Source organism: Nycticebus coucang, chromosome 9 (assembly GCF_027406575.1).
Source record: "Nycticebus coucang isolate mNycCou1 chromosome 9, mNycCou1.pri, whole genome shotgun sequence".
NCBI classification, from domain to species: Eukaryota; Metazoa; Chordata; class Mammalia; order Primates; family Lorisidae; genus Nycticebus; species Nycticebus coucang.
Window position 1 is genome coordinate 93,634,348 of NC_069788.1, and position 15,119 is coordinate 93,649,466.

The 15,119-nt window shown below is 40.0% G+C and overlaps 1 protein-coding gene across 6 annotated transcripts in view; it reads left to right on the plus strand.

Moving 5' to 3' along the window:
• Positions 1-15,119, plus strand: part of TTC7B (tetratricopeptide repeat domain 7B) — a 265,477-nt gene that overhangs the window by 53,412 nt on the left and 196,946 nt on the right. For all 6 annotated transcript variants that reach the window (XM_053601954.1, XM_053601955.1, XM_053601957.1 and 3 more), the window contains one exon: positions 9,857-9,987. In XM_053601954.1, the coding sequence (XP_053457929.1) occupies positions 9,857-9,987 (131 nt within the window). The remainder of the gene's footprint in view (positions 1-9,856; positions 9,988-15,119) is intronic.

A 15,119-nucleotide genomic window follows, 5' to 3' on the forward strand; every position in this document is an offset into this window, starting at 1 on the left:
GCAGATTATAAACTGCAGAAGAAAAGATTAGTGAGCTTAAAGACATAACAATAGGAATTATCCAAAATGAAAGAGAAAAATAATTTTTTAAGTATGTGAAAAGACCATAAGTGAGCTTCATAACAACTTCACATGACTTAATATATGTATAATCAGAGACCTCTAAAGAGGGTGACATAAACAGTTTTGGAAGAAATAACACCTAGGGTGGTGCCTGTGGCTCAAGGAGTAGGGCGCCGGCCCCATATGCTGGAGGTGGCAGGTTCAAACTCGGCCCTGGCCAAAAACTGCAACAACAGCAACAAAAAAGAAGTAACACCTAAATACTTTTCAAATTTTACAAAAACCACAAAACCTTTAATTCTAGGGAAAACCTAGAACCTTTGTAGTTTTACAAAAACTACAAAACCTTCCGTTCTAGGGAACTAAACAAAGCCCAAGCACTTTATAATCCAACTTGCCCATACCAGGTGATAAAAAGAAAATTTTAAATTTTTCTTGCCACAAGAAAAAATACATTACATATAAATGCGCAAACAAAGAAGTGACAAGCAGAGTTATTGTCAGAAGGCATGCAAGTGGGAATACAGTGGAGCAACACCCTCAGGGTAATGGGGTTGGGGGTAAACTCTCAACTCTGAATCCAATGCTCAGTGAAAATACTCTTCTAAAATGAAGGCCAAATAGTATTTTCCAAGCATATAGTGGCTGAAAGAAACCAGCAAGAGTAGAAATATACTGCAAGAAATGTTAAAAGAATTCCTGTAGGCAGAAGAAAAAAGAAGGAAATATAAATTTACACAAAGGAAAAAAGAGCACTGGAAACAATACTTTGTTGAATACATAAGGGTTTTTTCTTATGATTTAAATGTCTTTAAAAGCTAATCGAATATTTAAACAAAAATAATAATCATATATGGTAGGGTTTATAACATATAAAAATAATATGTACCTAGCGCTGTGGGAGGACAAGGAGGGTGGATTGCCTGAGCTCACAGGTTTGAGACCAGCCTGAGCCAAAGCGAGACCTCCTCTCTTAAAATAGCTGGGCGTTGTGGTGCATGCCAGTAGTCCAGCTACTACGGAGGCTGAGGCAAGAGAATCACGTAAGCCCAAGAATTTGAGGTTGCTGTGAGCTGTGATGCCACAACACTCTACCAAGGGCAACAAAGTGAGACTGTCTCAAAAAAAAAAAAATAATATGTACACAATAAGAGAATAAAGGCCGGAGGGGGAGAAATGGAAGTATGTGAAATGGTATAGTATCATTTGAAGTAAACTATGACAAGTTAAACTCTAAGCAACTACTGACATAACAAACAAATTTCAGCTAATAAGACAACAAACAAAACAGTACTCAATTAGTTCAATAGAAGATAGAAAAAGAGGGAAAATGAAAAATAGGACAAATGATACAAATAAAAAACAAATAGCAAAGTGGTAGATTTAAACCTAATTACATAAAAATTACATTACATGTAAATTGTTTAAACACCCTAATTAAAAGATAGAAGTTGTCATATTAGAAAAAAAGCAAGACTCGGGCGGCGCCTGTGGCTCAGTGAGTAGGGCGCTGGCCCCATATGCCAAGGATGGCAGGTTCTAACTCGGCCCCAGACAAACTGCAACAACAACAACAAAATAGCCGGGTGTTGTGGCAGGCGCCTGTAGTCCCAGCTACATGGGAGGCTGAGGCAAGAGAATCGCCTAAGCCCAAGAGCTGGAGGTTGCTGTGAACTGTGATGCTATGGCACTCACCAAGGGTGACAAAGTGAGACTCTTGTCTCTACAAAAAAAAGCATGACTCAACTACATGTTGCTTATAAGAAACACACTTTAGGGAAGAACTCAGGAAGATGGCTCATCAGAGATACGAGCTGCCAGATTATCTAGAAAGAAGGAAAAAGTATTACATGAAAAAGAAAAAACAATCATCATTCCAGTGTAATTCTGAGGGAAAAGTGCCAGAAATTACAAGAGATTCCACAAAAAGAAGTTGTGGAGCAGAACAAGAAGGAGCAAAATATTAGCAGATGTCAACCCCTAAGAAGCTTAAAGTTCAGCAAAAAGGGTAGGTGAAGCAGTTTGAGTCTCCCTCTCTCACATTTCTGGTAGTCAGCAGGCTGCTGAGCTGCTAGAGAGCCTTTCTACTCTGAGAAGCCCCAAAACTACTGCTTCCAGTGAATATTTAATCGAATAATCGACCTTGTTGAGGATAAAGCACCAGGTTGCTAGTTGCCTTAGGGTCACTTTCTGTCACCGCGGTCCTGAGGTGAGAGGGCAGGTGGCATATTGCTCCTCTACCCACTGTGTACCTTTATCCTCCCCATGGGGCTCAGCCCCTCAGTTTTCATGTTGCACATCCCCACACAAACATTTCCCAACTCCCACCCAGACTGAAAAAACTACAGGGGCCAATGAGCCTGGGGGATGTGTGTGATCCCTGAGCCTGGACATTGCGGGTGGGCTACCTTTCAGAGAAAGGGACAGAGACAACCAGAGTGCTAGCTTTCTTCCATTCAGACTCCTTTCCTCTCATTCCCCTGATTGCAGTTGTCAAAAGAGACGCTTGACCTAGGACTCTCAGGAGTTGCTGCTTCCCCTCTTTTGGGGCTTCCACAGAGAGTGGGGCCCAAACTTTTCCTCCTAAAGACCTGCAGAGGAATAAAGGATTCTCAGACTTTGAGCTCCCTGCTCACTAGCCCTCCCTGGTGCTGTTCATCTGGATGCTCCATCAGAGCAGGGCATACTCCAAAGCAGAGAGACATCAAACCTGCTTGAGGACCCCATTGGCAACTTGGTCCAGCAGGCTTTTCCTTGGCATGGTCAGAAGTTAATCTTTGGGGATCCAGGGACAGTCCTTTATGCCAGTCCTGTACCCCCAGGACTCAGTCGTGTTGCTGGGGGCATGGAGGGGCTGATTTGTGAACTAACCTTGGAAGGTAAGGGAGCACACATGAATAGACCTGAAAAGAGACTGTAGTGCAAGAGAGTGCAGTGTGAGTCTCAGCCAGAGCACACTTGTAGAGCACTCCTCCTCTCCACAAGAAAGCTGAGCTTTCAGCCCGGGTGGGATCCTAGACAAGGAAGCTCCCAGCCCACAGCGCCATCATTGGGGAGTTCAGCTAGTTTGCCCTTCTGCCTGCCAGCTAGCTCCAGGGAAAGACTGCAGAAAACTCACCCTTCACGGTCAGATTGTGGATCTCGGATGGCCCCCACCTCTATAAGCAGATTTTCTGGCTTTCCTGGAGGTTTTTCCCAGAAGCCTGGGAGCAGATCTTCAACCCTTGGGGAAATAGCTACCTTACCAGCTTTTGTGGAGCCCCCACGCAGTCTCTCTCCCCAACCCACCTCTGCTGTGGTGGAGAATAAAAACTCACCTGGAAGTTCTAGAGTCCCACTCATCACCAGGGGCATTCAAGTATTTCTTCTAAGGGGCCAGAGCCGGTCAGAGGTCCCCAAAACAACACTGCAGCTTGTTCCTTCTGGCAAACGCCACCTACTGAGAGGGAGATCCATTTGCACAACCCTTTACATACATCATTCACTGACTCAATCCTACAGGGTGAGGCTGATTCTGACCCACAAACACCACCTACTATCTCAGAGATTAAACTGCATGTGCCAATACAATTCATACTGTGAAGAAGACCTTTCCTCAGGACTGGGGAAATAGAAAGGATCTCAAAGATCTCCATCCTCCTTAATCAGAAAGAGACAGGGAATATATGCCCCCACACTTAGCTCACCACACTTCAGCCTACAAATGACTAACAACTGAGAAAACCACCACACTAAGGTTATCTGTAACCAAGATATCCATCCAGAACCTAAACAGTTATCAAAGCACCCACAAGCAAAGCCAAAGATTCTTGGCCAACATGTGGTGCAGACACATGCTTATGAGGGGTGGGGGAAGCCCCATCTAAACAAAAGTAAATCCAAAAATGAGAAGGGACAGCTGCCTTAAATGAGAAGGAATCAGTGAAAGTACTCCAGAAGTATGAAAAATCATAGCAAAAAGACACTCAGAGAAGGGAACACCAGCTCTTCAGCACCAGATAACAACCAAAATGAAAATATTGAAATGATAGATGAAGAATTCCAAAAATAGATTGTGAGGAAGCTCAATGAAATCCAAGAGAAAATGGAAAACCAATACAAAGGAAAGTAGAAAAACTATTCAGGAAATTAATGAAAAATTCACTCAAGAGGTCAACATATTTAAAAAAATAAGAACAACAGAACTTCTAGAAATGAAAAATTTATTTAAGAAAATATGAAACACAGTGGAAAGTGTTAAAAATAGACCAGACCGGGGCAGTACCTGTGGCTCAAAGGAGTAAGGCGCCAGCCCCATATGCTGGAGGTGGTGGGTTCAAACCCAGCCCTGGCCAAAAACTGCAAAATAAATAAATAAATAAATAAAAAAGAAAAGAAACAGAAGGACAAGTTTGAAAAAAAAAAAAAAAATAGACCAGACCAGTCAGAGGAAAGAATCTCAGAACTTGAACACAAGTCTTTTATATTAGGCAGTCAAAAATAAAGTACAGAGAATTCAGAGAGGTGAACAAAGCCTACAAGAAATATGGTATTATGTAAAATGGCCAAATGTAAGAATCACAGGCATCTCTCAGGGTGAAAAGGAAGTTCACAAGGAATAATTGAGGAAATCTTTCCTGATCTGTTTAGACATTTAGACATCCAGGTAGAAGAAGCTCAATGAACACTTGGGAGATTCATTTCAAAGAGGCAGTCACCAAGACACAGAGTTATCAGACTGGCCAAAGTCAACATAAAGGGGGAACTCCTACGAGCCACGAGATAAAAATATCAAGTAACTTACAAAGGAAAACACATCACTAACTGCAGACTTCATCACTAACACAGACTAACTGCAGACTTCTCAACCTTATAAACCAGAAGGGATTAGGGCACCATCTCTGTCTTCTTAAACAGAACAACCACCAACATCGAATTCTGTATCCTGCAAAACTGTTTCAAATAGGAAGGAGAAATAAAGACTTTTACAGATAAGCAGACGCTGACAGCATTTGTCAAGACCAGATCTACCCTTCAGGAAATACTCAGAACTCCCTCATACATGGATCAGCATGATAGACACCCACCCATGTAAAACCACCCAAAAGCTAAAGCTCAGACTTCATATGAAACAATAGCACAAGAGGTAAAGCAAAGCAATAAGGTACTGCCAAACAAGATGAACAGAACAGCATCCTACATATTGGGTCTGTCAGTGCATGTTAATAGTCTGAGTGCCCCACTCGAGACGCAGGCTGGCTGAAAGGATGAAAATATATAATCCAAATATCTGCTGTCTCCAAGAAACACATCTTACCCACAAGGACTCATACAGACTCAAGGTAAAATGGGGAAAAAGTGTATGGAAAAAATATTCCATGCAATTGGAAATGAAAAGAAAGAAGGTGTAGCCATTCACATATCAGATAAAATTGACTTTAAATCAACAATAGTAAAGAAAAAGATGGCCAGTATCTGATGGTAAAAGGAGCAATTCAACAAGGAGATAAAACAATCTTAAATATTTGTTCATCTAACATAGGAGCATCCATATTCATAAAGCAAATGCTATTAGATCTAAGCAAAGAGATAAATAGCAGCATCATAATTCTGGGGACATCAATAACCTCTTGGCAGAACTAGACAGATCATACAAGCAGAAAATAAAGAAACAATTAACTTAAATGGGACTCTAGAATGGGCCTAACAGACATTTACAGAACATCCTCTCCCCCTAAACTACTGAATATACATTCTTCTCATCAGCACATGGAACATTCTCCAAGATTGATCATGTCTTAGGACACAAAATATGTCTGAACAAATTCAAAAAAATAGAAATCAAACCACTCAGACCACAGTGGAATAAAACTAGAAATCATCTCCATCCAGGAGAAACACATTTGATCCAGCAATCCCACTTCTGGGTGTTTACTCAAAGTAAAGTAAGTAATTTATCAATAAGATACCTATACTCAAATGTTTATTGTAGCACATTTCACAATTACAAAATGTTGAATCAACCCAAGTGCCCATCAGTTCACGAGTGGATTAACAAAATGTGGTAAATGTATACCATGAAATACTACTTTATGAAGAAGGATGACTTAATGCCTTTTACAACAATTTGGGTGGAACTGGAGACCATTATCCTCAGTGAAGTATCTAAAAAAGGAGAAAAACAAATACCACATGCACCTGCTGTTAAATTGGAAGTAACTGATGAGCACGCATGTGCACAGAGGAAAGTAAGCTCAGTGGTAATCGAGCCAGGCGGAGAGAGAAGGAGATGGTCCAAAAGTTACCTAATTGGTACAACGAACACTCTCTGGATGATAGGCACACTTATAGCCCTGACTCCAGTGTAACAAAATTAATGTATGTAACCAAAATATTTGTGCCCCTATAATATTTTGAAATTAAAAAAAATACATTTACCTAATGATGTTCATTTGTGTTGCTTTTGCCTATTATGAATAAAGCTGCTATGAACATTATGTACAAAAAAGTGAAATATACTTTAAATATAATGATAGAATAGATTAAAAGTAAAGGGCTAAAAAATATATTATGCAAACACTAATCAAATGAATGCAGTACGAGATATATTAGTATCTGATATAGTTGGCATATTATACCCTCCAGGTCTCTTGTTGACATTTGATCCCCAGTGTTGGAGATGGGCCTAGGGCAAGGTGCTTGAGTCGCAAGGATGATCCCTCATGGACAGCTTAGCACTGGCCTTGCAGGAATGAATGAGTTCTCACTATTTCCCCCCCCTCAAGAACTGATTGTTTAAAAGACCCTAACACTTGCCTCTCCTCTCTCTCTTCCTTCCTCTCTTACCCTGTGATGCCTGCTTCCCTTCTCCTTCCGAGTGGAAGCTTCCTGAAGCCCTCATCAGAAGCATGTGGTAGTGCCATGCTTCATTTGGTTCACAGTTCTTCACAACCTGCGAAACCGTGAGCCAAATAAACCTCATTTCTTTATAAATCACACAACCTCAAGTATCCCTTTATAGCAACACAGAATGGACTAAGACAGTATCAGACAAAGGTTTCAGAGCAAGAGGTGCATCCACCAAAAGGATATAACAGTTCTAAAATGTACCTAATAACAGAGCCTTAAAATACATGAAGCAAAAACTGGTAGAATGTCAAGGAGAAGTAGGTGGATGGTTAGTCATGCTTTAAGACTTTAGTACTCATGTTTTAATAAATGATAGAGGAAGTAGACAGATGATCAGTAAGGATACAGAAACCTTGAAATGACATAGTATACCAACTTGACCTAACTGAGATTTATATGACATTACACCCAACAACAGCAGAATACATATTCCTTTCAAGTATAACATTTACCACGATTGACCATATTCCGGGCCAGAAACAAGTTTCAACAACATCTAGAGAGTTCAAGGTATGTTCTCTAACGTTTGTCAGAGGTCCCAAAGACTACCCCCTGGTATTTGATTTACTAGAAAAGACTCTCATAACTCAAAAAAAACTGTTTATTCTCATGGTTATAGTTTATTTCAGCAAATGGATACAGATTAAAAACACTAAAGGCAATAGGCACATAATTCAGGAGAGATGAGGCCCAAGCTTCCAGTTGTTTTCTCTCAGCGTAGTCTTACGTTCATAGCTTAATTGTCCCAGCAACGAAGTATGACAACACTATGGAGTATAGCCAGTCAAGGAAGTTCACCGGAGTCCCCTTGATGTCCAAGATCAGTCACATGGGCAGGGATTAACCACATGACTGACCTTAATTACTCAGTCTCAAACAGATCAAACAGATAAAGCATGTCCTCAGGCTTCCACCATAAATCACATGGTTACCTTAAACTATCTGCTGTGGCCCAAGACCCTAGACAAACAAAGACCCTTCTATCAGGAAGGACATTCCAAGGGCTTAAAGGTTATCTTCCAGGAGGTGGTTAAGGGCTAGTTCTTCCTTTGGAATATACAAAAGGAAGAAGGGTAAGGTTAACATTCCAAACATCCGAGTCAATACTTTACTGCACAAATCATGATGGAGATAATTTAGCAAGCTGTAAAGAAAGGTCCTTGGGAAAATCTCCAAATATTTGGAAACTAACACACCTTTTTTTCCTTTTTTTTTTTTGAGACAGAGTCTCATTATGTCACCCTCGGTAGAGTCCTGTGGCATCACAGCTCGCAGCAACCTCAATCTCTTGGGCTTAAGCGTTTCTTCTGCCTCAGCCTCCCCAAGGAGCTGGGACTATAGGCACCCGCCACAACGCCTGGCTATTTGTTGTTGTTGTTGTCATTGTTGTTTAGCAGGCCTGGCTTGGGTTCCAATCCGCCAGCCCTGGTATATGTGGCCGGCGCCCTAACCACTGAACTACAGGTGCTGAGCTGGAAACTAATACACTTTTAAAGAATAAATCAAAAGATAATGAGAAAATATTATGAACTGAATGAAAATACAAGGACAACATATCAAAATTTATGGGATACTACTAAAGCAGTACATAGGGAGAAATTTAAAACATTAAATGCTTATATTAGGAAAGAAAAAAGGTCTCAGTAGTTTAGCTTTTACCTCTAGAAACTAGAATAAGAAGTACAAATTAATAATAAATGAAATAATAAAGATTAGAGTGGAAACAAATAGAAAACAAAAACAACAAAGAAAGATCAGTGAAACTGAAATCAATGAAATCAAAAACATATTTCTTTCTTGAGAATTCCAGTAAAACTGATAACTCTCTAGCCAGACTGATCAGAAAGAAAGACACAAATTGCCAAAATCAGGAACGAGAGCAGTACCGTCTATTAGAGATTCTAGAGATATTAAAGGATTATGGAATATTACAAACTCTATGCTGACAAATTTGACAACTCAGAAGAAATGAACAAACTACTTGAAAGGTAAACTACCCAATCTCACCCAAGAAGAAAGAGATAATCTGAATAACCCTATAAAAGGAATTGAATTTGTAATTAAAAAGCTTCCCACAAAGAAAATTCCATGTCCAGATGGCTTCACTGGTGAATTATATAAAACATTTAAGGACAAAATAATACCAATTCTACACAGACTGCCAGCAAATTGAAGGAGAGGGAATACTTTTCAAGACATTTTATGAAGTTAGCATTTATCCTGATATCAAAACCAGATATAGGGACATTACAGGGAAACTACAGACAAGCATTCCTTGGGAACACAGATGAAAAATTCTAAGCCAAATTTTAGCAGATCAAATATAAAAATATAAAAAAGGATACTTTATCATGGCCAAGTGGGGTTTATGCCAGGAAAGGAAGGTTTGTTTAACATTTGAAAATCATGCAATGTAATTCATCACATTAAGACACTAAAAAAGAAGAAGTTATATGATTATCCCAGTGGACATGAGAAAAAGGATTTGAGAAAACCCAACATTTACTCTTGGTATAAACTCTCAGCAAGTTTGTTGTAGGAGAGACCTTCTTCAGCTTAATAAAGTTCATCTATGAAAAACTTAATAGTTAATGTCAAATTTATAATGTTGAAAGACTGAGTGCTTTCTCTTAATTTTTCTCTTATTCTTAATACTAGGAATGAGGTAAGGATGTCTACTCTTACTGATTCAGCATTGCACTGGAGATTTTTGACACTGTAGTAGGTAATAAACAGAAATTTAAGGCATCCAGATTGGAAAGGAGGAAGTAAACTGTCTTTACTTATAAACAATATATCCTAAGACCATTTTCCAGACCTCTAAAGCAATGTTTTAAAATTAAGCTTCATGAAAAATAACTTACCTAGTTTTTGTGTGTTTGATTTTTTTTTTTTTTTTTTTTAGGACTTTGTTTAGAGAAGTTGCCTATTTCATCTTCTACTAGTAATCTCCATGTGGACTGGGAACAGGATGTCATCACCTGTTATGAGAAGGCAGGGGACATTGCTCTCCTGTACCTCCAAGAGATAGAAAGGGTAAGTGAGGACCAAGTGTTTGTTCCAGCTTGTAATTTTTTTTTCAAAATTATAGACAACTATAGTCAACTACTGGAAAGCCTTCCACTTGTCTGCCTCCGAGTGCAAAGCTTTACCTTATATTCCTTAATGCTAAGGGGAAGATGGTATCAATTGTGGTACCTTGTGAAAAACAGATGGTTCAGTGTTTGTGAAGCATGATAACATCCTCTGAGCGTGATAATAGAAATGATAGTATGCATCTGTTTAGACCCTCAGCACCCCGAAGCTGGTTAATCATTCCCGTTGTCCTAAGCAAAATGGGTTGACTGTATGCCAACATCTGTTTATGTGGGGTTTGGCAAAGGTCTGCTGGGGACTTCGACTGACTTGAGCAGGTTATGTAACCCCTGAGACTACCAGGGATGGTTTTCTCCCAGCCGTCAGTGGTTTGCCTGCCTTGTGGGATATGGAAACCAGCTGCTGACAAGAGGGCTGTGGAACAGAGAGCCAATGAGCCTGAGGCTCTGCGGTCATAACCTCAGGCAAAGGAGGCTGGGGTCTGGAAGGGCTGGAGAGGCGTGGGGTAACTTTGTTTAGAAGGAGTCTTGGCTTTTAGTTCTGCTCTTTAGTAAGTTTCTTCACTCTCAGCCTCAATTTTCCCATTTGTAAAAAAGCATAATACACGGGTCACTAGGAAAGTTTTGAGACAGACCGTGTTCTGGCCTATTATTTCATTTCCAGAAACAGAGTTAATAGCATCCTTTTTGATTCATCTATGCAAGTTTTAACTTACTTGGCTTATCCGTATTGCTGGGAGGGTTTCATTTGTTTCCATCTCACAGATTTCATGTTTCTTGATTTTTGTGTGTCTCAAAAGTTTCGTAATAACCCACATAATATTCACTACTTTATGGAGTTTTGTGGGGATTATGTAAGGTCATGTGAATAAAGGCATTTATCCCAGACTTGGAAACATATTGGATTCTTGGTATTTTTATTAGTCACAATAGCTCCTCGCAGCTGCTGCTCCTAGCCAAGTTTCCTGGAGTTCTAACCAAGGCCGGATGCTGATGTTAACCACAGAGGTATACCTGTGAGATTGTTTGAAATGATTTCAAATCCTGTGAGACTTTGGAAGTGATCAGAAGTCTTGTTTTCCATCAATTTTCTGGGCTGTTGGTTTCCATAAGGATTAGAATAGACAGGGATTACTGAAGTCTTGATGCTTTAGTATCTTATAAACGTACAGACTGGAAGTCATTTTTTTCATAAATCAATTTGTGTGTTGGTCTTTGCAATGAGGATCTGAATTGCCTTTTCAAGAGGCAGAAAGAGTTGAATGAGAATCACAAAAGAAGAAAAGAGAGAATGTGATGGAAGTAGAATTTGACCTGAGCTTAACCAGAATGCTATAAGCATGGCTTATGGTATCTGGGAATTCAGGAAGTTATTTAGCTGTCTTCTCAAAGCGCTATTCTATCAGAAGGTTGCTAGGAGAAGGGAATTTTTTTTTGCTGTTCGGAATTTATGATAATGCTCTTTAGAGAAATGATCATGCAGGCAGCTTTTAAAATCCACATTTTTTCCACTGTCTGCCTCTGTGATGGTCAGTCTCGGCAGTGGAGAAGTCTGCTTATCCTTATCCCAGCTAAGCTGTTCTTGCTGACTGTGTAGCACTGGCCACTTATAGGCCCTTGCCCGGCAGGTTACTTTCTGTTGTCCAGCCCTTTCGTGTTGGAACTGCCTTCTCCTGACTGGGAGAAAGGAGGTTCATCTTTACAGTCTTTAATGATGCAGGAATTGGCAGTTCTGGTTATCCCTCCTGTTGTGTTCCTTCATAACTAACTACCCATTCACTGTTGCATTCTTCAAGCTGGACTATCAAGGAGAATCACAAAGTCACAGAATTTAAAATAAGTCCTTTTTTTTTTTTTTATTTGCAGAAGGAAATGATGATCATAGGATGATAGATTTTGAGAAGAAAGTTGAGGCCCAGAAAGAGAGCCCAAGGACACACAGGAATGTAGGCCAAAGCTCATTTTGGAACTCAGCTCACCTGGCACCTGGTTCTGTGCTGACTCAGTTCATTCTCTGAGGCCACTGTAAGCAGATACAGAACCCTGTCATTTCCCCCACACCCTTATCTATAGAAAGTGCTCAACAAGTACAGTAATTGACCAAACAAACTTTAGCTTCTAGTAGCATGGGGGGAGCAGCTTCTTTGGCTTAGGGTTAAAGCTCAGCATATGTAGATGAGTTTCAAATTTCTAGCTCTGATTTTCCACATGAGTTTTCTTGTATGGGAAACCATTTTGAGCCTCCCTAGATTTCAGCAAGTTGGGATATTAGCAATGAGAGGGTTTGAATGAAGTAAACAGTGGTTCTCATTGTAGTAGGTACTTAAGAAATTATCTGTTGATGATCAGAAGTCTACAAGTCAAATAACCTTTGTTAAGTGACCAGTGTGCATGGTGGATGTTTAAGGGTTTGTATGTGGCATACAGTTGTGTGCTATGCAGGAGACACCTGACCGGACTTTTTCTTTTTGTAAATTTTGAACTTAATAATAATTATAATGAATTGAAAATACAAACATTAAGAGAAACAGAATCTGAAAGAAGTAAAGGCCTCGAACAAGTCTATTGGCAAAAAGCGCTTTGCTTTCTGAGTAGCCCTATTAATGAGAAAATCTCATGTACTGTTCCTGGGCACACTTGTTCTGCTGTGTGCTGCCCTTTCACTTCCTGGTCATTCTGTGATGAAGAAACTTCTGTTTGCCAAGCCTTTTTGGCATTTTGTTCATTAGTATTGGATTTTAACTGCATTCACTGGCAAGAATAAAATTTGGGGAGAACTTTTGAAGATCGCTGGGAGTGTTGTGACTGGTGTTTGTTCATAACCTGGAAGCGCCACATCGTGTTTCTAAGGCAGCACCATTCGCTGAATTTCTCTAATGGTGGATATGTTCACTGATGTTAGAGTTGTTTGTTTCCAGACGGTAGTGACTGTTTAGAAAGGGGGGTGACCTTGCCTTCCCTTCGAGGCAGCAGAGTGCTGTGGTGAAGTGTTAGGATCCTGACCTTGCCACTTCTTAGCTGGTGGGCCTTTGGATAAGTTACTCAACCTCTCTGCACCTTACGATCCTCATTGAGAAAAGAGCAATAATAACACCCATAAGGCTGTTGTGGGGATAAGAAGGGTTTGCTCCTGTGCGTCCCAGTAAGTACATTGTAAGTACACAGTGAGTGTCAGTTTTGTTGTTATCACCTGTGCATGTGTCACCTGGCTGTGGAATCTTTCCAAACTTTAGATGACTTTTGACATTTCAATAAAAACCTGAAATATTACAAACATACTGTTTAAAATGTTAAAGAATTTTTAGCAGCGTGTAAGTGGAATCATTTTTTTCAAGAGAAGTTGGTTTTCCCTTCCTTTTGCTGAAGCTAATGGAACAATATTTTGCCCGGGGTCCCTATACCTGGGGTCTGGACTTTTTATTAACTCCTGATCCTTTGATGCTGGTCCAGTTATTTATGTCTGTATATGTTAGCTTTCCATTTTCATGGAGGGCTAATTGTGCCTGAATTGTCCGGTTTCCTGGCACTAGAGAACCAGTGTTCACTGAGCACCAGCGTGTGCTAGGCAGAGGTAGGAGCTTTCCACGTGCTCTTCCCCCTTGTTCCAGATGTGGCGGCGAGGCCAGAGAAAATGTGAATAAATGAAAGCTGTGTGCACTAAATATTTTTGTTTAGTATTGTCCTTGTCGTATTAGGGCTACAGAGACATTTACTAATAATCTTCTCTGATAGTTTGTTTGCTGAAGGGGAATAAAAGACCTAATACACTTCTATAATTTAATCAAATGAATCAAATCAGAGCAGGTAAAATTAGAAATGACTTTAGATGGCCTTGATTGGTTTATCTTCAGATGGTAGCATTATGCCAACAGTAAATAAAGTTATCTGTTCTGCCCGGAGCTTCTAGTGGTGCAGTGGTAGGAATAAAGATGACTTCACCCTTGGTTATCATAGTATGAGCCCTGCTTTTGGCAAATGAAATCATCCTGTCCCTGTCCTTTGTGTGCATCAGCCGACCAGCTGGTTATGGTTTTCTTGAGCAGGAGCAGTGCCAGGGTGGAACTTTACTTTCTGCTGACAGTTCATTTCTTTACACTCTATTTTAGAAAAGAAAATTAATGCTAAATTAAGTTAATGCTAAAACCCATAACTTTTTATTGGCTCTCTCAGTGCTAAAGTTTCTAGAAAAAAATACCAGATCCCCAATATTATAGTGCTCAACCCAGACTTCCTCTGTTCACCAAGGCCCTGGTCACTGGGCTGCATGGTCATGCTTGAATTGTGTTCTCCCAACAAGAGGAACTAGCAGTGACATAGGTGAGGTGATGGATCCAGAACTGGATTAGGTGAAGGTTACTGTGGGTCTTGAATTCAAACCAGCTGTCCTTGGAAAGGCACTCTAGAGCTGCTGTTGACCAAAGGCATAGTGTGACTCTAAAAGTCTGAGTGGCTGCACCTTTGACTTTACAATGTGGAACAATGAAAGAAACCAGAGTCTTCCTTCCCTTCCCCATTCGTCCCTACCTTTTCACTCAGGCAGGAGCAGCAGGTGACAGTTCATGGCTTAATGTAGTTTCCTTAAAAAAATTTCTAGAAACTGACCAGCCAGGCCCTGTGCTGGTGCCTCTGACCTTGAGCCTTTAACCTGGTTGACTGGAGTAGAGGCTGTCACACACACTTAGAACTGAGTTAGGAAAGTCTGGAAACCAGAAAGGAGCAGTCACTTGTTTTTATTTTGTATATTTTCTATCACTCTTTACCTTCATAATTTGATAAGCAATGAAGGGTTTTTGTCTAGTGTCTTCTACCTTTGGCAGTATAGGAGAGTAGTGGTTGCTTTGTAATCTTGAAAGAGCTATTCTTTTTTTTTTTTTTTTTTTAAAGGTTACAAGACTTTTATCAGAACACAGAATATAAAGAGCTATTCTTGTATAAAAATTATTGTGCTCACTTGCTAGGTGAAATTGTACCTTGCTGGTTTAGTTTGCATCATTTTTTGATTACCAGTGAGGTTGAAAATTTTTCCATGTTCTTGTTTACTACTTTTTTCTTAAAAAAAATAGCATTATTGAA